This window comes from Hippocampus bargibanti, linkage group LG11 (assembly GCF_051943395.1).
Source record: "Hippocampus bargibanti isolate YZ-2025 linkage group LG11, ASM5194339v1, whole genome shotgun sequence".
Lineage (NCBI taxonomy): Eukaryota > Metazoa > Chordata > Actinopteri > Syngnathiformes > Syngnathidae > Hippocampus > Hippocampus bargibanti.
Genome location: NC_142744.1, coordinates 7,077,773 through 7,100,702, shown reverse-complemented (window position 1 = coordinate 7,100,702; position 22,930 = coordinate 7,077,773). Strand labels below are relative to the sequence as shown.

Genomic DNA, 22,930 nt, shown 5'->3' with positions numbered 1-22,930 from the left:
TACAGTGGGCTAGCTCTGGCCAGTATGCTCTTGTCACTAGCGGCTTGTGATTAGAGCGGTTTTCACAAACTATGATTGGCTAGTGACAAGCCAAACATAGTTTACGAAAACTTTTGGGTTGCCACCTCAACAGTTTAATCAACCCTTATTTCATGCTCCAGGGCCCGCAGAACTGATTGTGAAGGTGTCTAGGTGTGACTCTGGTAACAAATGATGGCTGAAATGTGCATGGTTAATTGCTGAAATACGGAAACACCCATCTGGAAGTAGCGCAACAGGGAAAAAGTAATGAAAGCAAGCTGAAAGACAATTTGAAGTTATTTCATAAGAATTCATGGACAATATATAATTAACATCAGTCCGTGATTCAGACATGTTTAGGCCAGCAGAGAAGGCTTTGCAGGGCTTAACGTCCGCCACTGCCTGCCAATGACTGCTGGGATTGTCGTTTCTTTACATGACTTGCAAGATATGCATCAAGAGCCCAGTGATGAAAATGCATCTAAATCGAAAACCCGAATTTGATGTTGGCGCCGTGCGTTAGCCAGCTGCAGAGGGACCAAATCTGAGGGATGTTGCTTCCTTTGTTGCGCCTGTGTTCAAACTCTCCTAATTAGTGTCGCGTCTATGTTTGTTTTGTCGGCTCGGCTGCTTCTCTGATGGCACATGAAGCAATTTATCAAAGTATAACCATTCCAAAACAAACACAGCTCGCAATGTCTACGCGCACGGCTCAACATTGATTTTCTGCCTGGCCGTTTTCCTTAATGATTTGTGATGTTCCCTGCTTGCGCAATTATCCACACGTCTTTGTGTGAGTGACGGTGACCCGCGGTAATTTGGGCTATTCGGACATAGCCAAGGTGACCTCTGACCCATTTGCTCTGTCGCACGCTTGTTGCCATGCAGGGATGATGAGCCATCCTCCCATTCCCATCAGCGAGCTGGCTGAGCATATCGAGCTGATGAAAGCCAACGACAATCTCCGACTTTCGCAGGAATACGAGGTGAGACGCCGATTTTATTTTATGTGGAATAAGGCGTGCGTCGTTGTTCGCGTAACCCAAAAGCTCCTGCAAGGGTGGATAAGTGATGACAATTTTAACTCATTCAATGCCCGACAATGTGCAAAAGTATGTCCAGTCCAGTGCCAGGGGTTTTGGCATTTTCAGAAACCTAAGACACTCTCCTATCTTCGTAAAAAAAAGTTAATTCCTAAATTAGATGGGTCTGGAGTTATTTGAGCTTGAAATGGGGGCGGTTGTACAAAGGGTAAATGCTGTCCCCTCGTGGAAGGAAAAAAACAACTGACCAGTGCTTTATCGGCACCCCCGGAAGAAAAACCAAAACCCGAACAAATTCAGGAATGGCGCTCCACGTCATATTTTCAATTCACAAAATAAATTTGGGAATGATAGTGAATGAGTTAAGGTCTTTTATTTATTTTTCATTTTATTTTATGTTACTTCCGGGTTGAGTCAACGCTGGCGCATGTGGCTCGCTGAAAAAATATCCTGTGACTGTAAAGTGTCCTTGAGAGTTTTGAAAGGCGCTTATAAATGAAACGTACGATTATTATTATTACAGTAAAGTCTCGTTATATCGACATCGGTTATATCGATAGTACGGCTTATTACGATACTATTTCTATGAACGCAAGGAGAAAATTTACATGCCGCAGGATCGGATATATCGATAGTCCGGTTATATCGATATTTTTTCAGAGTGCCGAGAATATCGATATAACGAGACTTTACTGTATTTTATAGTTTTACTCGTGCACTAACGTTCCATACTGCAACCATCCGCCATGTTTTATGTCAATAATGCAATGCACCATCGGTAAATGAATATTATATTAGCTCTTTCTGCATTTTCCGGCGGACCACGGAAAAGCCTGAGATATCCTCTCCCACGACTTTGGAACGCACCAAAACAAATGCAAGGTGTTTATGGGCCCATGACTTGTTTCGCTAAAACGTGAAAGACTTCACTTGATTTTGAATTGAACTCCATTAATTGGCAAATTCACATTGGGCAATCTGAATTTTTAAGTTGGTGTGCTCTTTGTTATGTTTTTGAAAGAAAGCAATATTATTAATAGCATTTCTTTGGTCTATTCAAATTTGCTAGCTAGCTCACCTGATTGCTAATTAGCGACTACAATTAGAAGCCACATCATGGAGCAATTATGGAAGGAGATGGTGGACTGTGCGGTCAAGGATTATGTTGGGACAATTTGAATAGCGAAGGGCAAAGTGTAAAGTTAGCGACTCAAAGATAGGAGGCGCACCAACTTTAGGACAAAACGCTCAAAGACAGGTTAAGCTAATGTCACTGTTTAGTTAAACGGGAGCTGTTTGTTTTAAACAGTGTCAGAGATGTTCGGTCGGACACTGTGAACAAAGGCTCGAACACAGGAAGATTGTCTTTTACTGCCGACAGGGGACGCAGCCATTCATGACCGACGGCCAACGTCTGCAGCCCAGTGCCAAGCTATTTATTGATTGGATATGCAAATTTAAGGGACATTATTAAAACATAGTCTTCTTGATTTGAATACCACACCCCTGGACGTCCCACCACCAACATCCATAAAACAACAGAACGTAGACATTTTGATAGATTGTCCTTTCCATGAACTGATAGATTTGTAACCTGGCTAATGAGCTCTTCCTCTGAAGGAGTTTTACCAAGTCTTAAATTAGTCCAAGGCCAGATCTCCTCCATGAAGCTGACAGTTTAACATGCTGTGTCTGTTCACCTCAGATTGACCCCAGGTTTTCTGTGCTTCCATTGTGGGCCTTGTGTTCGGCGGTCAACTAACCGTGAAACTTTTAAATATGATAACTTCTATTCTGTCTATTCTCTATCACATAGCATGACTTCATGACCATTGTGTGTTTGGTTGAGAAGACTACAAAGCAATAGACGTCAGGAAAACTCGTTTGGGACCAGTGGAAAAAAAAACCCTATGATTTCGAATCCGTTCGGAACAGAGTGCAAAGTGGCTAGCATTCAAATACTGTTGACTTTTGACTCGACACACTTGAGTTATACTACAATAACCTAAGACTTTTGGAAAAATTGAAGGTAAAAACTACTTTCTTAGCCGACTTTACTTTCACCTCTGGCGCCGAGTTCTATTACATCACGGCAACTCAAATCCATGGAAGTGCCCTCTGCCTTTAACAAAGAGGTTAGAGTACAGGTTTATTTGCTTTGCTCGACTTCCCCGAAACGATTCTAATAGCAAACATAAAGAGTTAAAAATGTAGACAAGTGTTCCAAGCCATAGGTGTTAATGTTAAGCCTTTTTAAGCCAGCTCTTCATCAAGCAAAAGGCTATTTAACATGTGTAGCATCACTAAGTCCAGACAAACTTATGATTTATTCAGCGGTGCGTTTCACAAAACGTCTGGTTTATAAAACCCTCTATCATTCCACCTCAACAAATCTGCTGTTATATTATGTCTACAAGCTCTGCTTTATACAATTTGCTTCCTTTTCCCCCCTCAGTCCATCGATCCTGGGCAGCAATTCACTTGGGAGCATTCCAACCTGGAGGTCAACAAGCCCAAAAACCGCTATGCTAACGTGATAGCGTACGACCACACCAGAGTCATCCTGGCACCCATAGAAGGTAAGCACACGAGCATGGCAAAGGGAAGGCTTACGTCGAGGATGTTAAAGAGATTGGGGTAAGAGGAAGAGACAGGTTGATGGATGAAATTGCAGACAAGGATCTGGAGCTAAACAAAGAAACAAACAAACCACATAAATGTATTCAAAATGGCCACCACAGGACAGATTTGATGTGAAAATTCATGAGCATACTTTTTTTGTTATTCTCATCCACCAGAAATGTCTACTTTGTTTTCATCGTGGATGCCCGATGAGGACGGAATGAATCCGAAAATAAATTCATTTTGTACTCTTGAAATGAATAAAAAAGGGGAAAAAAGTGCTCATTATGTTTGATTTAATGATGTATTTGTGACGTTAGCACATCCGATTCACATTACAGAAGTTAATAACTACGGACCCACCTTCCTGGATGGAATTTCCATGTCCTCCCCATACTTGTGTTGCTTTTCTCCGGGTACTCTAGTTTCCTCCCACATTCCAAAAACACACAAGAATGTGTCCGCTCCAGTGTCGGTGGTTTTGTCATTGTCACTTGAATTCCAGGACCCACCGAATATCGAGTTTTACATTCAATGCAGCGTTAGAAACCTTACACTCTCTTATTGCATCAGAAAAAATTATATGGCTCTGGAGTTATATGAGCTTGAAGTTAGGGCAACTGTCCAAAATACAATGCAATCCATACATATTGGTTTATGTAGCGCTTTAACTACAGCTAAAGCTGGAACAAAGCGCTAACATGGAAAAAAAGGGAAATGCTACCCCCTTGCGGAAAAGAACAAACATTGCCAGAGGCCATGGCCAGCGCTTTATCAGCACACAAGCATGAAAAAAAAAAAAAAATTGTAAATGGGAGTGAATGAGGTAAGAATGGAATGCTCGAAATTGTCCTTAAGTGTGAGAGTGGATGATTGCTAATTTGTATGTGCCGTGCGATTGGCCAGCAACCAGTACAGGTTGTACCCTGCCAACTACCCACCCCATGACCCTCTTGAGGATAAACAGTTCAGTTAATTTTCGTTTGTTTGACTCACAACAGCTCATAAACGTGATTTGTCAAGTTATTCATACAATACAAAAACGCCTCATCAGACGCTGCCGCTGTCAGACACCAACGCTCCCCAAATGTCACTTTTTTTTTTTTTTTTGCAGGCGTCCTGGGAAGCGACTACATCAACGCCAATTACATTGACGGCTACCGAAGACAGAATGCCTACATCGCCACCCAGGGGCCACTTTCTGAGACATTTGGTGACTTCTGGAGAATGGTGTGGGAGCAGAGGACGGCTTCTGTTGTCATGATGACACGCTTGGAGGAGAAATCACGGGTACTTTTGCCATGAGCAATATAACATTAAGATGTGGTGCACTCATCCCCGATGACAAAAAAAAATGCATTGATGCAGGCAGATAACAGTGGAATCTAGTAGCTTACAGATAATTTGATATGACAAAAAAAATTGGCCGAATGGCAACATTTCTCTATTAAAACATTACTTCCTTAACACCAAGTTGGTCTACCTTCCATTTGAGAGATTTTATGGCAACTTCCTGTGGCATCACATGGTATCCTTTCCTCTTCCTTTCATGACTTTGCTATGTTACTTCTGGGTACAGTGAACGCTGCCGCGAATGGCTGCCGCTGCTCACCTGCACAGAAAAAATCCAGTGATTGTAAAGTGCCCTCAAGAGTTTTGAAAGGTGCTTAGAAATTAAATGTATTATTATTATTATTATTATTATTATTATTATTATTATTATTATATAGCTCTGAAGATGGAGGTTACTGATTCATTGTGGCGACGCCTTGAAGGGAAAAGCTGAATGAAAAAGAAGATTATTATTATTATTATTATTATTATTATTATTATATTTAAAAAATACTAAATTAATTGATTAACGAATTAACTCATTCACTGCCAGACATGTGCAAAAGTGTCCACTCCAGTGCCAGGGTTTTTGTCATTTTCCCTCAAATTGCAGGACCCACAGAATATTGACTTTTAGGACTACATAAACATTCAATACAGCGTTAGAAATTTTAGACTTTCTTCTTTCATCAGGAAAAAAAGAGTTAATTCCTAAATCATATAGGTCTGGAGTTATCTGAGCTTGAAGTGGGGGCGGTTGTACAAAAGGCAAATGCTGCTACTTCCTGAGAGGGAAAAACATTGCCAGAGGCCATGGTCAGCGCTTTATCGACACCCAAGCATGGAAAAAAAACAAAACCTGAACAAATTCCAGAATGGTTTCAGTTGATTAATTAATCGGATTATTATTTATTTATTTGTTTGTTTGCTTGTTTGTTTATTAATAAAAATACATGGGCATACTTAACCTTCCATTAAACCCCCCCACACACACACACACACACACACACACACTTAAATGTGTTTTAAAAATAAAAAACATTTAACTCATGTACCTTTTTTTCATGTTTAGATAAAGTGTGACCAGTACTGGCCTAGTCGGGGTACAGACACATATGGGACAATCCAGGTCACCCTGCTGGACACCATGGAACTGGCCACATTCTGCGTCCGCACCTTCTCCCTCCATAAGGTGATCACAAGTGTTTTTTTTTTCTTCCCTTTGTTGAAACGGGCAGTCATAATCATGCAAAAAAAACATGGCGAATTTGTAGCATATGTTAGACTTAAATGTTTTTGGGGGGGGGGGGCGTGATAAAATGCAGTAGGAAAATACTGAGATTATCAAGAATTTTAAGGCTGGGCATGTTTTGCACCTATTAAAATAATCCGAATACACCACCAGAATGTGAGCTGATTTGCAACTATTTTCTGGGGATGTCTTTGTGCTTTAAACATAAATTAGGCCATTAGCCTGGCCTTCATGGTGAGTCAAAGCAGGTCTGCAATCTTATCTGGGGTGATGAGATTTGACCAGTGTTGGAAGAAGAAGAGCGCATCTCGCCACATCAAATGAGCCTGTGTAACCGTGGCCTACTTGCAAACATAGAAACTAGGCCAACTGTGGAATTTAAATGAAATACAGTAAAGTCTCGTTATATCGATATCGGATATATCGATAGTCCCGGTTATATCGATATTTTTTCGGACTCCCTTGAATATCGATATAACGAGACTTTACTGTATCTATTCAAGTTCAACATTTGTAGCGGCAAACTGAGAATTCTTTGAAGAAAAATATGGATGTTGTAGAATTCCAGTGCACCCTCTAAGTGCAGACATTAGCAATCGTTTGTAGCTTACATGTCAAAATGCATCTTTGACCAAGTACTTATTCGAAAACCTTTTTAATTTTTATAAAGAGAGGCTCTTGGAGCATCTTCACTTGGTAAGTTCAGTCACGGAAGCGACCATAATTTGCTATTTACTATAAAACACAGGTGTCAAAGTCTCAGAGATGTTCGATCGGACACTGTGGACCAAGACTCGAACCCAGAAAGATAGTCTTTTTACTGACGGCAGGAGACGCAGCCATTCATGACAGACACCTTAATTCTGCAGCCCTCTGCCAAGCTATTTATTGAGAGTATATGCAAATTTAAGTGATACATCAGTAAAATATAATTTTCTTGATTAGAATACCACACCTCTTGAGTTCTAAGCACGAACAGCTGTAAGCAATAATTGTCTCTTCCATGAACTGATAAATTTGTAACCTGGCTAATGAGCTCTTCCTGTGAAGGAGTTTCAAGTCGTAAATTATTCCCGTGATAAAGGAGTTTCCCAAGTCCTAAATTCTGTCCAAGGCCAGATCTCCTAGATGAAGATGACAGTTTAACAAGCTGTGTCTGTTGACCTCAGATTGACCCCAGGTTGTCTGTGCTTCAATTGTGTATTTGAGTCACACATGTTGACTAAGCATATAACAGCATGAAACTTTTAAAATGTTAACTTCTTATTATCCATCACAAAGTTAAGGCCCGGGGGCCAAATCTGGCAAGCCACGTCATTTTATTTAGTTCGCGAAAGCAAATCAAACATGTCAAGTGCCATGATGCTTGCTAAAGTCCGAGCCAAAATGTCGTATGTAAACCATAAGTCATTATTTTTAATTCAAATTTGAAAACGAGTTATTCATTATTTTTTTGTATAATATGTAGAAGGGATTAAACATTCTAATGGTTTCCCAAATTTCATCATGGCCCTCGAGAGGAGACTGTAACTGCAACGTGGACACCCTTGCTATGAAATGTATAAATCCTCTCATTCAGTGGGAGACATTTTCAGCCTTATTTTGTTCCCTTTTATATGACAAAATGTTTTCTATTACATTCAGTCATACATTAGCAGTTCTACTTTACTTAGAAGATTACTTCACTTCCCATCTCCCATCAGAGTGGCAGCAGTGAACGACGAGAGGTGCGTCAGTTCCAGTTTACAGCCTGGCCAGATCACGGCGTCCCGGAGTACCCGACTCCATTCCTCAATTTCCTGCGTCGGGTCAAGGCTTGCAACCCTCCGGATGCCGGGCCCATTATCGCACACTGCAGGTAAGCTCCGAAGACCCAATGGAAAACTGCCATCGTCCACCCTTATTGCATGCTGACCTTGGTCTTCCATTTCAGCGCCGGCGTCGGCCGCACCGGCTGCTTCATCGTCATTGACGCCATGCTGGAGCGCATCCGACATGAGCGTACCACCGACATCTACGGTCATGTCACCCTGATGCGCTCGCAGAGGAATTACATGGTACAAACCGAGGACCAGTACAGCTTCATCCATGAGGCGCTGCTGGAGGCCGTGGCCTGCGGGAACACCGAGGTAGCCGCCAGGAGTCTCTACTCGTACATGCAGAAGCTGGCCAAGGTGGAGAGCGGCGAGCACGTCACCGGCATGGAGCTGGAATTTAAGGTATGCTCATGGGAAAATTAATGAATGAATGAGTAAATAAATAAATAAATAAATAAATAAATGAATGGATAAATGGGTAAATGGATAAAAATGATTAAATAAATAAATAAATAAATAAATACGTGAATGAATGAATACATAAATAACTAAATAAGTAGATGAATAAATAGATATATAAATAGATAAATACATCGATAAATAAATAGCTAAATGAATGAATACATAAATGGCTAAATTGATAAATGAATGAATAAATAAATGGATACACAAATGAATAGATACATAAATCTATAATAATACATAAATAATTACATACATGAATTAATAAATACATGAATAAATAGATACATAAATACATAAATAAATAGATACTTAAATACATAAATAAATAGATAAGTAATAAATAGATAAATAAATGGCTAAATGGGTCAACAGATAAATAAATGAATTAATTATTAAATAAATAAAATAACCTGTGAATGTAAAGTGACCAAGAGTTTTGAAAGGCACTTATAAATGAAATGTATTATGTATTATTATTTCGTCTGTGTAAGCTCTCAGTCGTACAGGAGTGGTCCATCGATGAGAAGGTTTCTTCAGCCGTCATCTGTACAAAAGTACAGATTATTATTATTATAAATAGTACATAAATACATAATAAATAAATAAATAGATGAATAAATAAATAAATATGTAACATTTCCAGGTGGAATTATATATTTGAATCATAAAATAATTTGTTCTTGCAATTTAATTACACTGTGTAGAATATACAGTAAAGTCTCGTTATATCGATATTCAAGGGAGTCCGAAAAAATATCGATATAACCGGGACTATCGATATATCCGACCCTGTTTGCATGTAATTTTCTCCGTGCGTGCATAGAAATAGTATCGATATAACCGGGACTATCGATATATCCGATATCGATATAACGAGACTTTACTGTATATAGAATTAACATGTGTAATTGTATCTAGTTGTACAATTTATCTCCAAATTTGAAATCAAACAAATATTCATCTTCTCTTTGCAGCGACTGGCCAACACCAAAGCCCACACGTCCCGCTTCGTCACAGCCAACCTCCCCTGCAACAAATTCAAGAATCGGCTGGTCAACATCATGCCCTACGAGACCACCCGTGTGTGTCTCCAGCCAATCAGAGGCCTGGAGGGATCCGACTACATCAACGCCAGCTACATTGACGGTTACAGGTATGTTTACACGAGGTGGAAACATTAATACAACTTGGCCTCTTGTCCACCGCCGATCGCTTGACGGGTAAACGGATTGGAAAGGTTTTCACCACAGTGCTTGCGCCTGTCACATCACGTCAGCTTTACCGTTACCGCTGCACGGCACCGTCCGCGTCAAAAGATGAGAGGCTGAAAAAAAATGATTCAGGCATCCAGACTGCTTGGAGACACACGCTTTGACTGTTCTACTTCTTGTGAAAAGAAAAGTTGCGCTCCAAAGAGTACCACTTAGTATGGATACTCACCCGTCATAATATTAGGTACACCTGCAGAATCTAATGAGGAACAAAAAGTTTACAATTCTGCTTTAGTAAGCATTTAGGTCCTAAATTTTAGGAGATTGCAGTGGCGTGCCATGGACTTCATCGCTAGGCCTTCAGTAGTGCTATGTCTCTGGCTGGCTAGCTAGCTTTCTTTTCACTATCTAGCTGGCTGGCTATCAAGCTAGGTATCTGTTGGCTATCGATTGGCTAGCTTTCTATCTATTTGAGTTAACTTCCGGGTTTCGTGAACACTGGCGCATGTGGCTGCCGCTGCTCACCCGCAAAAACTGTGAGTGTAAAGTGACCTTGAGAGTTTTGAAAGGCACGTATAAATGAAATATATTATTATTATTATTATTATTATTATTATTATTATTATTATTATAATAAAGTCTCGTTATATCGATATCGGTTATATCGATAGTACTGCTTATTACGATACTATTTCTATGAGCGCAAGGAGAAAATTTACATGCCGCAGGATCGGATATATCGATAGTCCGGTTATATCGATATTTTTTCTGACTCCCGAGAATATTGATATAATGAGACTTTACTGTATTATTATTATTATTATTATTATTATTATTATTATTATTATTTATTATTATTATTAGCATTAGCATTGGCCAAGAAATAACTGACCAGCCTTTTTTAATAATGGCCATTTTTTCTTGAAAAGTCCGTCTTGAAAATGGCTTAAACAGTAAATCTCCAATCAAATCCAAATCTCCTCCTTCAGCCATTGTGGGTTGACAAAACTGATTTTAAATCATCACAACAATATATTTGCTTATGCAGCTCGCTACCGATACAGTATGCTAGCTCTGGCCAGTATGCTCTTGCCACTAGATGCTTGCGATCAGATCTGATGTTCACCAGCGCCTTCAAGAAGGCGTTTTTAGCCCTTTGGGGTGGCAACTCGAAATCTGATTGGTTAGAGCAACAGTTTTGATCGACACATTAGGGCCCGTAGAACTGATTCTGAAGGCGTCCAGGTAGATTTCTGACCCTGGTAACAAATGATGGCTGAAATGTTATTGGTTAAATGCTTAAATACGAAAACACGCGTCTGGAAGCAGCACAACAGAGGAAAAGTCATGAAAGGAAGCTGAAAGACAAATTGAAATTATTTAATAAGACTTCATGGACAAAATATATAGTCCATGATTCCGATATTTTCGGCCTGCAGAGAAGGCTTTAACGGTCCGACACTTGCAGATCGCTACCTGATGTTGTACCTGATATTTTTCATGCTCTTTGGTCTAATTTTAGGGAAAGTTCTGGACTACTTGTTTCCTTGGGTAAATCTTGCAATGTCCGTGTACATGCAGGCAGCAGAAAGGCTACATCGCCACCCAGGGTCCGCTGGCAGAGACCACAGAAGACTTTTGGAGGATGCTGTGGGAGCACAACTCAACTATTGTGGTCATGCTCACCAAACTGAGAGAGATGGGCCGGGTAAGGATGCAAAAACCTCAATCCAGTGACTTGGTTTAGTGAAGTAAATATTCCAGGATACAAGCGCCAAAAATAAATAAATACAAAAAAGAATAACAGACACTTATGGGAGCTCATTAGTTGGAGCATACATTAGCTACACCTGCGCAATCTAATGGGATCCACTACAAAAGCTCGGTCAGCAATTCTACCTCTAAAAAAACACGATGACTACGCGTTTATTCTTTTGATTGACTCCTTCAAAGGCTTGTTTACAATACAATACATTCTAATTTTCAGCGGAACAGATCTTAGACCCTCTTCTTTCATCAGAAATAGAGTTAATTCCTAAATTATTTGGCTATGGAGTTATATGAGTTTGAAATAGGGGCGGCTGCGCAAAATACATACATATTGGTTTATATAGCGCTTCAACAACAGCTGAAGCTGGAATAAAGCACGAAGCTGGAAAAGGGGGAAATGCTGCCCCCTTGTGGAAGGTAAAAAAAAAAACATTTGTCTGACCAGCGCTATATCGGCAGCCCCCACAAGAAAAACCAAAACCCGAACAAATTCGGGAATGGTGCTCCATGTCATATTTTCGATTCCCGAATAAATTCGGGGATGGCAGTGAATGAGTTAATGAATAACTAGTTTTCAAATTTGAAGTCTAAAATAATGACTATTATTGTGGTTTACATGGGACAATTTGAAATTTTGGTTTGGACTTTAGCAAGCATCATGGAAGTTGACATGCTTGATTTGCAATCGCCGGCCGAATAAAATGATTTGGTGGACCAGATCTCTCCCCCGGGCCTTGGCTTTGACACCAATGAAATCAACAATAAAACAAACAACAATACTTTGAGGATTGTAATTTTTATAATAATAATAATACATTTCATTTATTTCAAAACTCTCGAGGTCATTTTACTGTCACGGGATAAAGTTTTTCTGTGGATGAGCAGCGGCAGCCACATGCGCCAGCGTTCACTCAACCCGAAGTAACTCAAATAGATAGAAAGCTAGCTAGCTAATGGTTAGCAAATAAATTTATTGATTTAATTTCATGGCACTTGCCGACTGTTTTTTAGCACTCAAGAAATAATCCAGATACATTGATACCTCAGTTTACGAACTTAATTGGTTCCCAGAAAGTATGTGTAAGGTGAAAAGTGTCTCTTCCAAACATTAATTTCCCATAGGAAACAATAAAAAATGAGAATAATCCGTTTCCAGGTCCCCATAAAGCATAATTTTCTACTAAATAAACCTTAAAACTACACAAATATACATTAATTTCTGTATAATAAATGTGTTATTGTATTGTGATGGTTGTTGATGTGGTTGCCTCTTGATGATATCCGAGTGAAGTTGCCGTGCTTTCTCGATGATAATATCCTCACTAACACTGTCCCCTGCGAGCTGCTTTTCGTTAATCCAAATCAACAGAAGTTTTTCAACCTCTTCTATTGCCTGAGACTTTTGCTTAGACAACACAGAAACACCTTTAGCCACACGTAGCAATGGTCCACTTAGCATACTGGTCCTGGGATGCTAAGTCATCACACAAACGCACAGCTCGTTCGTGTTTCTCGATGATCTCCTTCTGCTCGGCCGTAATTTTGTTTTGTGTCCTCTTTGGCTGAACTCTAGCCTGTGGTGGGATCTTTTTCGGTACCAAAAAAGCAAACGTAAGCAAAATGCCACGTATGCACTCAAAGAAAGTGGGTGTGGAAAAGTAGTCCAGGAGCCACGGTGGTGCTGTTCGGCCGTGTGATTTGGTGTTCTTCCGCCGAAAACTAGTCTGCCAGACATTGTGGCGCTCCGTGTGTTTCCCGAAAACGAGTTCGTATGCCAAGATTATATTCTCGCGAATTTAATGTTCGTAAGGCGAAAAGTTTGTTAGCTAAAGCGTTCCTAAGCCGAAGTATCACTGTACTGTACTTAGGAAAACTACAAATAACGCCAAAACCCATAACAAAATTAAAAACTACAATTACAACATCCAAATCGATCGTAAGCCTTTGCTATAAGCCCACGAATAACATCCAACCTTTTGTGCGTGTTTTTCTCAGGAGAAATGTCACCAGTACTGGCCGGCGGAACGTTCCGCCAGGTACCAGTACTTTGTGGTGGACCCCATGGCCGAGTACAACATGCCCCAGTACATCCTGCGGGAGTTCAAAGTAACAGATGCCAGGGTAAGTTGATGCCCCGCATGTTTCAATTCACCTCCGCATCTTCAAACAGCGACTTAAACGCCGCCGCCACGATTCCTTCCGTGTTCCCCAATCTATCAACGTCGTGCGGCGTCGGCGGCCCAGAAGCGATTGTCCTATCGACCCGCAAAGCCGCGTGACCTCATTTGTATGTGAAGCGGGCGTGTGACAGCGAGCCACCTGAGATTGTTCATTCAGCCGCACCGTCGGATAAATAGCCGACAGCTCATTCACGCTTGTGACTGCACGTCCGCCGGGCACGTGCCCAAGTGCCAGTCATAGATAACTCCAGATAAGCCTGCCTTTGCCCAGACGCCACATGGACACATGCTGTATTGATTTCCATTAAAAGGGAGTCAGAAAGGCTGAGCGGAGAAGAAAAGATGTTATTGCCTTCAGAGTGGCTGACAATCGCAGACGTTTCAGTGGAAGGTTCACCGCAGCCGCTGATCTGGGGTCAGATAAGTGTAATCATTTGAAGCCCCAAAAAATAAAATGGCCGCCAAGTGTCTCGCGGGCCAGTCAACGTAACACGAATTCTTTTAATATTCGTGACATGCAGTAACGCTCTGTTTCCTCAAGTAGATGCTTCATGAATTAGTCATGCGCAGTGTTTCTCAACATTTATTCTGCCAAAGCCAGAAATAAGTTATATGGACAAAATTATGACCGTATTTACAGTACTGTAGGCCACTTCGGAGTATAAGACGCATCTTCAATGAACGGCCTATTTTGTTGCTGTTTTCATACATCGGACGCACCGCATTATAAGCCACATTGAATAGAAGCAGCAATTCTGGCTGCGGTTGCATTGTGCATCCACTAGATGGAACTGTTCTAAATGGAATACAATACAATACAACCTTAGTTATTTAGAGCTTTGACACCCGCTGCAACTTTAACGAAGAGCTTGACAGCACATTCACTTAACACATTCACTGCCATTCCCGAATTTATTTGGGAATTGAAAATAAGATGTCAAGCGCCATTCCCGAAGTTGTTCGGGTTTTGGTTTTTCTGGCTGGTTGTGTGGATGAAGCGCTGGCCAGACCTCTGGCAATGATCTTTCCTTTCCACAAGGGGGCAGCATTTCCTTTTTTTTTCAATGTTAGCGCTTTGTTCCACCTTCAGCATTTGTTAAAGCGCTATATAATCCAATATGTATGTATTACATTGTATTTTGGACAGCCACCCTCATTTCAAGCTCATATAACTCCAGACCCATATAATTTAGGAATTAACTTTTTTTCTGATGAAAGAAGAGAGTCTAAGGTTTCTTATGCTGCATTGAATGTTTATCTAGTCCTAAAACTCAATATTCGCTGGAATTTGAGTGACAATGACAAAAACCCCGGCACTAGAGTGGACAGATTTTTGCACATCGTCTGGCAGTGAATGAGTTAAAATAGTACGTCCAAGAAATTAGAAGATTGATTCACGTAGAAGGCAAGTCATATTATAAATCGCCTTGAAGGCTTTTGAGACAAATCAATTTTAATATTGCTTGAATGGTGAATAGACAAGGTTATCAAATAGGTATAGGCATCTTGAAAAATTGCCCAACAGTATCACTTTAAACTAATATTTCTGTTTTAATTGTCAAGTAATAACCTACAACAAATTCAGTCATGATAAATAGCCTTCACTGAACTTTTTCTTGATTGCGCATGGAAAACAGCGGGGAGGCAGATGGGATTATTTATGCAACTATGTCATTTTATTATATTCGACAGGTGGATCGTCCCGCATTTATCATCAACGCCTGCATCTGTTTCATCGCTCAAAAATAATTTAAGTCCTGCCAACTTCCATTTTTATCTTCAGCTGTGCACGTACATTGCAGTTTGCTATCTTCCCCTTCGGTCATTTTGAATATGGGCAACCTTGTCCTATGGTGAAGAGCTCAAATGTGTTTGTAGGATTAACCATATTTTGTCGTACATTTAGCTAACGTGGACCGAAAACTGCCTCTTTTATATTTGTAAGGTTTTAATGCTGGCTATATATTTGCTATCTATTAGCTATCTGGCTAGCTATCTATCTATCTGACTATTTTAATAGCTAGCTAGACAGCTAATATATAGTCAGCTAGCTAGGCAGCTGACTATATATTAGCTGTCTAGCTAGCTATTTAAATTATTCTGGGTTGAGTGAACGCTGGCGCGTATGGCTGCCGCTGCTCATCCACAGAAAAACTTATCCTGTGACTGAAAAGTTATCTTGAGAGTTTTGAAAGGTGCTTATAAATGATTGAAATGTATTATTATTATTATTATTATTATTATTATTATTATTAATGAAGTTGTATAGGTTGAAATGTAAATTCTGCGAGTCACGCTATGTAATTCCCACCCTCAGGACGGCCAATCACGAACAGTCCGTCAGTTCCAGTTCACTGACTGGCCCGAGCAAGGTGTGCCCAAATCCGGTGAAGGCTTCATCGATTTCATTGGCCAAGTACACAAAACAAAGGAGCAATTTGGCCAGGATGGACCAATCAGTGTTCATTGCAGGTGAGATGTGGCACATGACAGCCCTTTGTCCAAATTGGGGAATTAAACGATGGCTATTTTGGTTGCAGTGCCGGCGTGGGTCGCACGGGGGTCTTCATCACGCTGAGCATCGTGCTGGAGAGGATGCGCTACGAAGGGGCAGTGGACATTTTCCAGACTGTCAAAATGCTGCGGACACAAAGACCGGCCATGGTGCAGACTGAGGTACGTTAATATGTTTTCTCAGCGCAGCATATGAATTTTTTAGTGTGGGAAAATACAGACGCACCTCAATTTACGAACGAGATACGTTAAGAATGGTCGTTCGTAAGTTGAATTTGTTTGTAAGTTGCTTCAGTGCTATATTTTGTATGGAATGTATGTTTAAGGCCTATATAAGTATGTTAAGGCTTGTATAACTAACCTGTATTGGGTTTTACTGAAAAATAAACATTTAATAAAATATATGCTCTGTAATGATATGTACATGTACAACTGGAGAGAATACTACATATGTTAGAGAGAGAGAGCAAAAATGTTCCTAACTCGAATGTTCGTAAGTATGGGAGTGTCTATAGTGTTTTTTAATGAAGGAAGATGGTTCTTTCTCTGGCAGACATCCAGAGGAAGCCCCCCCCCCTCTCCCGTACCAACCCCTATTCCCAAAAATGATGAAAAAAATTATATATTTCTTATCTGGCTACGGTTGCTGCCAAAAGTATTGGAACGGCCAATGACTACTTTTGCCGTTCACCAAAACTCCATTTCTCCATTTTTTTTCTGACCAAGTTGTGATGCTTTGCAGTTATTCATATGCTAAAAAAGGCAAATAGTGAATTGCATTATTTTTTATATATTGTTTTACTAATTCACTGCCAGACATTGTGCAAAAATGTGTCCACTCCAGTGCCAGGGTTTTTGTCATTTTCACTCAAATTGCAGGACCCTCACAATATTGAGCTCAAGGACTACGTAAACATTCAATACAGCGTTAGAAACCTTAGATTATCTTCCTTCTTCAGAAGAGTTAATTCCTAAGTTACAGGAGTCTGGAGTTATCTGAGCTTGAAATGGGGGTGGCTATCCAAAATACAATACATACAGATTGATTTATATAGCGCTTTAACAACAGCTGAAGCTGTAACAGAGTGCAAACATGGACAAAAGGCAAATGCTGCCCCCTCGGGGAAGGGAAAAACATTGCCAGAGGTCTGGCCAGTGCTTTATCGGCACTGCCTAAGCTGATGTTAAAGTGCTATATTAACCAATCTGTATGTATTGCATTGTATTTTGGACAGCCGCCCTCATTTCAGGCCAAAAATAACTCCAGACCCATATAATTTAGAAATTAAGGTTTTCTTATGCTGCATTGAATGTTTATGTAGTCCTGAAACTCAATATTCTGTGACTCCTGGAATTCGAGTGACAATGCCAAAAACCCTGGCACTGGTGTGGACACATTTTTGCACATCGTCTGGCAGTGAATGTGTTAATTTCATATTTTAAAACAATGATCTTGTCTCGTGCAGGACGAGTACCAGTTCTGCTACCAGGCTGCTCTGGAATACTTGGGTAGCTTTGACCACTATGCAACATAAGTGACGAGACAACAGCCAAGAAGGATCAAAAGACAAAGAGGGAAGATCTACACCCATAAGAACAAAAAAAAACAACAAAAAACAACAAAAAGAAAGGGGGAAGAAAATTCCGTTGTCTAACAACAGCCACGCTCTTTCCGCTCAAGAGCTACGCTGGACTCTCCATGTGTAATCCATATACTTACCTCAGTGTTCCAAGTGTGAAGGACGTATATTAATACATATGTGTCGTGGTCAGCTATCTCCAATACCAGTGAAATACAAGAACAGGAATTTATGATTCTCTCAATGTATACGTACTAAAAAAGAAAATACACACAAAAAGCCTGGATATTTGCTGCACCCTTGATGGGCTTTTTATCCTCAACTTTATATCTATTGGTTTTGGTGTACTTGTGGGTTACAAGAGTGCAAACGTGTACTTAAGTCTCTTTCCAAACTGATCATGACGAAAGCAGGTGGTTCGCTTCTGCCTCACTTGGGACTCGAACACCTCGCTTTGAGAGACGAAGCGGAGGTTCCGAATACCCCCATGCACAGTGCCAACGCCAGCCAAATCAACCGTGGCCCACAAACAGGGAATTGTGATGTCAAGCCAAGAGAGACTTCCAAGAGAAAATTTTGGACCGGGTTGGCCGCCATCGTCCGTCGCCTTCGACAAAGCTTGCTTGCTCTTTGCTTGTATGAGGTCCTTCGTCATCCTCCCGTTCCTCTTCTTCAATGCCAGGCCCGTTTGGTCTGCTCCGATGGGCGCTTGTTGACAGGGATGCTCTTAAAAAAGATGTTTGTTATTCTGTCTCCGGTTTTGTGGGTGTGGGTTTTGTTTTCATGATCATTGCCTTATGCAGATTTGTGTTTTTTTTAAACATGCTGCTTTGCTCACATGCTTTTAACTATGATCGTACTATTGCGTTAAAATGAGAATGGCACAAATTTAATTTCACTAGATGCTAAACAAATTAGGAAAAAAAACTGTTCGCATACAGTGGTGCCTTGAGATATGAGTGATGTGACTGTCAAGTCTTCATTTGACCTTTTTTTCTACTCGGTGGGGCAGGTCATAGACGCAAAAGAAATTTACTGTCATAAATTTCACATATCTATGTACAGTGATACCTCGGTTTACAAACCCCTTGGCTTACGAACTTTTAGGTTTGCAAACGTTAAATTTATGAAATTTTTACCTTGGCATACAAACTTTTTTCGTACACGGAGCTGCCTCAATGAGTGATGTCGTTCGCGAACGAGCCCGTTCTTCTAAAAACAAAATGGCAGCCGACTGTTTTTGTCTTCTATTCCCGCCCCGTTTTCGGTTAAAACCACGTGATTGGTCAAGAACGCAGCAGTGGGGGGGGGGGGGTTGGTTTAAATATTAAAGAGACAGGCAGACGACAGTGAGAGGTACAAGGGTGATCCCTCCATCAAGCCATCGACCATCACAAAGGTAAATAAAACAACTTTATTATACAAGACAAGTTTATTTCATTAATTATAATACCATCACACATTTATTATACACACAATAGGGTGTATTTGTGCAGTTTTAAGGCTTAGAAAATTAGAAAGTAGAAAATTATGTCTTATGGGGACCCGGGAACGGATTATTCTCATTTTAATGGTTTTCTATGGGAAATTAATTTTGGGATACACTCTTTTCGCCTTACACACTGTCTGGGAACCAATTAAGTTCGTAAGCCAAGGTATCACTGTATTTCAAAATAACTAGTAGCTTTCGATAAGTCAAGTTAGCTTAATGCTAAGAAACAAAGGCAAAAGCCATACACCGGCTAACAAATAGCGGTGTTATAAGCAACTGCTGTCAAAACGAATATAGCTACCGGTAGCTTCTACTTAAGAGTTTGTTTATCTGTAGAAGCACCCGTGGCTAATGCACAGTTTCTTTATCTTCAGCCAAAAAACCCTGAGCTGCACAAAAGAAATTTACTGTCAGAGTAAGCATAAATTTTACATATCTATGTATTTCAAAATAACCAGTCGCTCTGCTTTCGATAAGTCAAGTTAGCTTAATACTAAGAAACAAAAGCAAAAGCCATACACTGGCTAACAAATACTGGTGTTGTAAGCAACTGCTGTCAACACGAATGTAGCTACCGGTAGCTTCTACTTAAGAGTTTATCTGTTGGGTGAGTAGAAGCACCTGTGGCGAAAGCCGTGAAGGCACAGTTTCTTTATCTTCAGCCAAAAACCTGAGCTATGTACACTAGCTGTGAAATTTGTTTTTCATGACTATATTATACTGCCCCCCGGTGGTCAAGTCACACACCTAAAGTACACTAGTCGCAACTATTTTTGGGGGGTACTGAACATTTTATATGACCACTTTTGTGTTTTTATTTGTTGTTTTTTTTGGGGGGGGAGGGCGCAAAGGGCACCCCAAAATAGTTTATATTTTCATTATTTTTGTTTTGAGTTACAAGCATGGTGACGGAACAAATTCATTTCTCAAGGCATCACGGCACTAAAATTCTCTCCACGTCGCCGAGTTGACACTCCTGCCATTAAAATTCCATGTACAGAACATCCCGAACCAACTGACGTTTCTCCTTGGCGATTGATTTCGATCTGATCCCGCGCAACACAGCGCAGCAAACTAATGAGATTTAGACCAATTTTGTACATACGCTCCAACAAAACGACCGTGCACAAGATTTAACGGCGGTATTGGATGTTATATCGTTATTAATATCGCAAAAACAAGCCTTATTGTGTCATATTTATTTCATGTGATTATTATTTTGATGATATTTATGAATCTATTTTGTTACGCTTTGTTTTTATTGAGTGTATCTAGCTCGTAACTATAACCAATGCATTTTTCATTCTTGTTTATCTTTTCTTTTAGTGGTGTTCGATGCTTTTTTTATTCAAACTTATTTGTTCTATTACGAAATATACCCTCTGTGCAGGGTGCTCTTTGATACTGATCACTGATGTCCAACTGTTAGCTAGATATGTATTTTAGAGGAAGTCCTAGTTTAAGTTTACAGCGATGTCCTTTCGATGTCCCCGCCGCCCTTCCCCTCGCTCTTCTTTGACCTTCATAGCAACACTTTAAGTAATCATAGCGACAAGGTCACGGAGTAGTTTGCTAAAGCACACGGTAGCAGGTGTATTTTTGACAGATGGCTCAGCTGCACACTTTACTCGCCCTTCATTTTAAAAATTATTCCGATATGAAGTCGATGTGAGGTCTAGAAGTCTTGACAGTGCGTGACATATATGGAAATACGTAATTCCTTCGCTTTTTAACCAATTGTTGTGTCAAGAGGACTATAAAGGATGCATACACACATACACACACCAAGCGTTGTGATAAGATTGTGTGTTTGAGGGTCATCCTCCTTCACTTCTGTACCTGTTCTTTCCTTTCCAAGCATAGATGTAGATATAATATCTTGCCTTTGTATTAAAAGCAGATGATTGGGTATACAGCAAAATTGAATTGGATTTGTATGTGTGTGCGTGTGTGTGCGCGCGCGCGTGTGTGTGTGTGTGCGCGCGCGCGCGTTTGTGTAAGTGTGTGTACGTGTGTGTTTTTGCCCACAAGATGGAGACAAAGCTGCCTTGCTTGTTTTGGTCTAACTCGACGAGTTGTAGCTGTATTTTTCCAGTATCCCGTAAATACACTATGATATACTGGTGTGAAAAAAAACATTTTAAATTATTTGTATTTATTTAATTGACAATGCCCGCACTGTAATGTACTGATATCCAAAACAATATTTTTTTTATTGATATACATGTTTTATTTGCTGATTGTATGTTTGTGTAACATAATTGGCCTTTTTTATCCATTTTAAGGGACGGCCATTTTGCCTCCTTCTGTCGCATGAAAATGACGTCACAACTGCTCAAGGCTGACGCAATTATCGATTAGGACTCTGTTTTACTGAGTTTGGTCGAGTCATAACATTCGTAAACTGAAGCGTGAGTGATCATCAACTCATTCCTGAGCAAATACGATGTCATTTTCAGTCAACTGTCAATTTATCATTTAAATTTAAATGAATTGTACTGTAACTCGGATTACGATTCTTTTACCTACCATTAGAGGAAGCGCAAACGCTAGATGTTGGAAATCCCTCTTTTATTATCATTTTTCAGACCACTATTACAGAAAAGCAAAGTTCACCCAAAAAAATAAACATGAGCTCCTCATTCAACAAGAAAAGAATTAACTGGTAAGAATCTGGATAAATGTGCAGGAGTTTTACAATTTAAGTGATTATGAGTCCACATAAAATAATCCAACTGTCAAAATCATTTGTATAGACATTTTTATTAGACCAGGAAGTTGGCAGCTAATCACATTAAATATAGTGCAAAGCGCGACGATTGTTTACCCTCGACTCATATTACTCGTTCTTCCCAAAGGTCTCAGTATTTAATAACATTGCTAAAACAAGAAATGTAATGGCACATGTCCAATGCTTTATCCTATTGTTCTCATTCAGCATCGTACAGTATAGTTATTTCACAAATTAACCCATCTCCTGTGTTTTTTTTTATTTCAGTAGAGAGGTGCTGTTTGATTTCTGAGTATTTAAATTTGCCAGGCAATTGCGTCATGTTAAGTGATAATTACATTATTCCAATGGCTTTTCATCAATTCATCTTGGCAGCATTTCATTTGGTAAAAATGAAGAATACACGGTGTGCACAAAGCTTTGAACGTGTTCAACTGGTGTTTTTAATGACTGAAGAGAAAACTGAATGGGAAAAAAAAGAAAGCAACTTTTTGTTTCCGCGTTGACTCCCAAAGTGGTTTGAGTCACTATCAAGATTTAACGCAACACAAAAAACACGCACGTGCACATTCCACCTATAAAACCATTGGGCTGGAAATCAAAACATTGAGGTATCTGAGCACCAATGCACGCACATCATAGATTACAACAGGAAAGTTGAAATGATAAAAAATTCTAAAAGGTTTTTAAAAATATATGCTTGGGAAAAGAAATGTATGAATCGTGTGTGTGTGTGTGTGTGTGTGTGTGTGTGTGTGTGTGTGTGTGTGTGTGTGTGTGTGTGTGTGTGTGTGTGTGTGTGTGTGTGTGTGTGTGTGTGTGTGTGTGTGTGTGTGTGTGTGTGTGTGTTATTCGGATATACCATGCAATTCTACAGAGCCACCGTAGGTTTTAACTGAC

General features: G+C 40.1%; 1 protein-coding gene across 1 annotated transcript in view; it reads left to right on the top strand.

Moving 5' to 3' along the window:
- LOC148891362 (receptor-type tyrosine-protein phosphatase S-like) overlaps window positions 1-17,860 on the top strand; it is a 115,414-nt gene extending 97,554 nt beyond the window's left edge. The window contains exons 25-36 of the mRNA XM_089007377.1: window positions 910-1,007; window positions 3,520-3,643; window positions 4,801-4,976; window positions 6,091-6,210; window positions 7,974-8,128; window positions 8,204-8,489; window positions 9,527-9,705; window positions 11,345-11,471; window positions 13,529-13,654; window positions 16,031-16,185; window positions 16,254-16,389; window positions 17,694-17,860. Of these exons, the coding sequence (XP_088863503.1) occupies window positions 910-1,007; window positions 3,520-3,643; window positions 4,801-4,976; window positions 6,091-6,210; window positions 7,974-8,128; window positions 8,204-8,489; window positions 9,527-9,705; window positions 11,345-11,471; window positions 13,529-13,654; window positions 16,031-16,185; window positions 16,254-16,389; window positions 17,694-17,762 (1,751 nt within the window). The 3' untranslated portion in view covers window positions 17,763-17,860. The remainder of the gene's footprint in view (window positions 1-909; window positions 1,008-3,519; window positions 3,644-4,800; window positions 4,977-6,090; window positions 6,211-7,973; window positions 8,129-8,203; window positions 8,490-9,526; window positions 9,706-11,344; window positions 11,472-13,528; window positions 13,655-16,030; window positions 16,186-16,253; window positions 16,390-17,693) is intronic.
- Window positions 17,861-22,930: the final 5,070 nt, after the last annotated feature.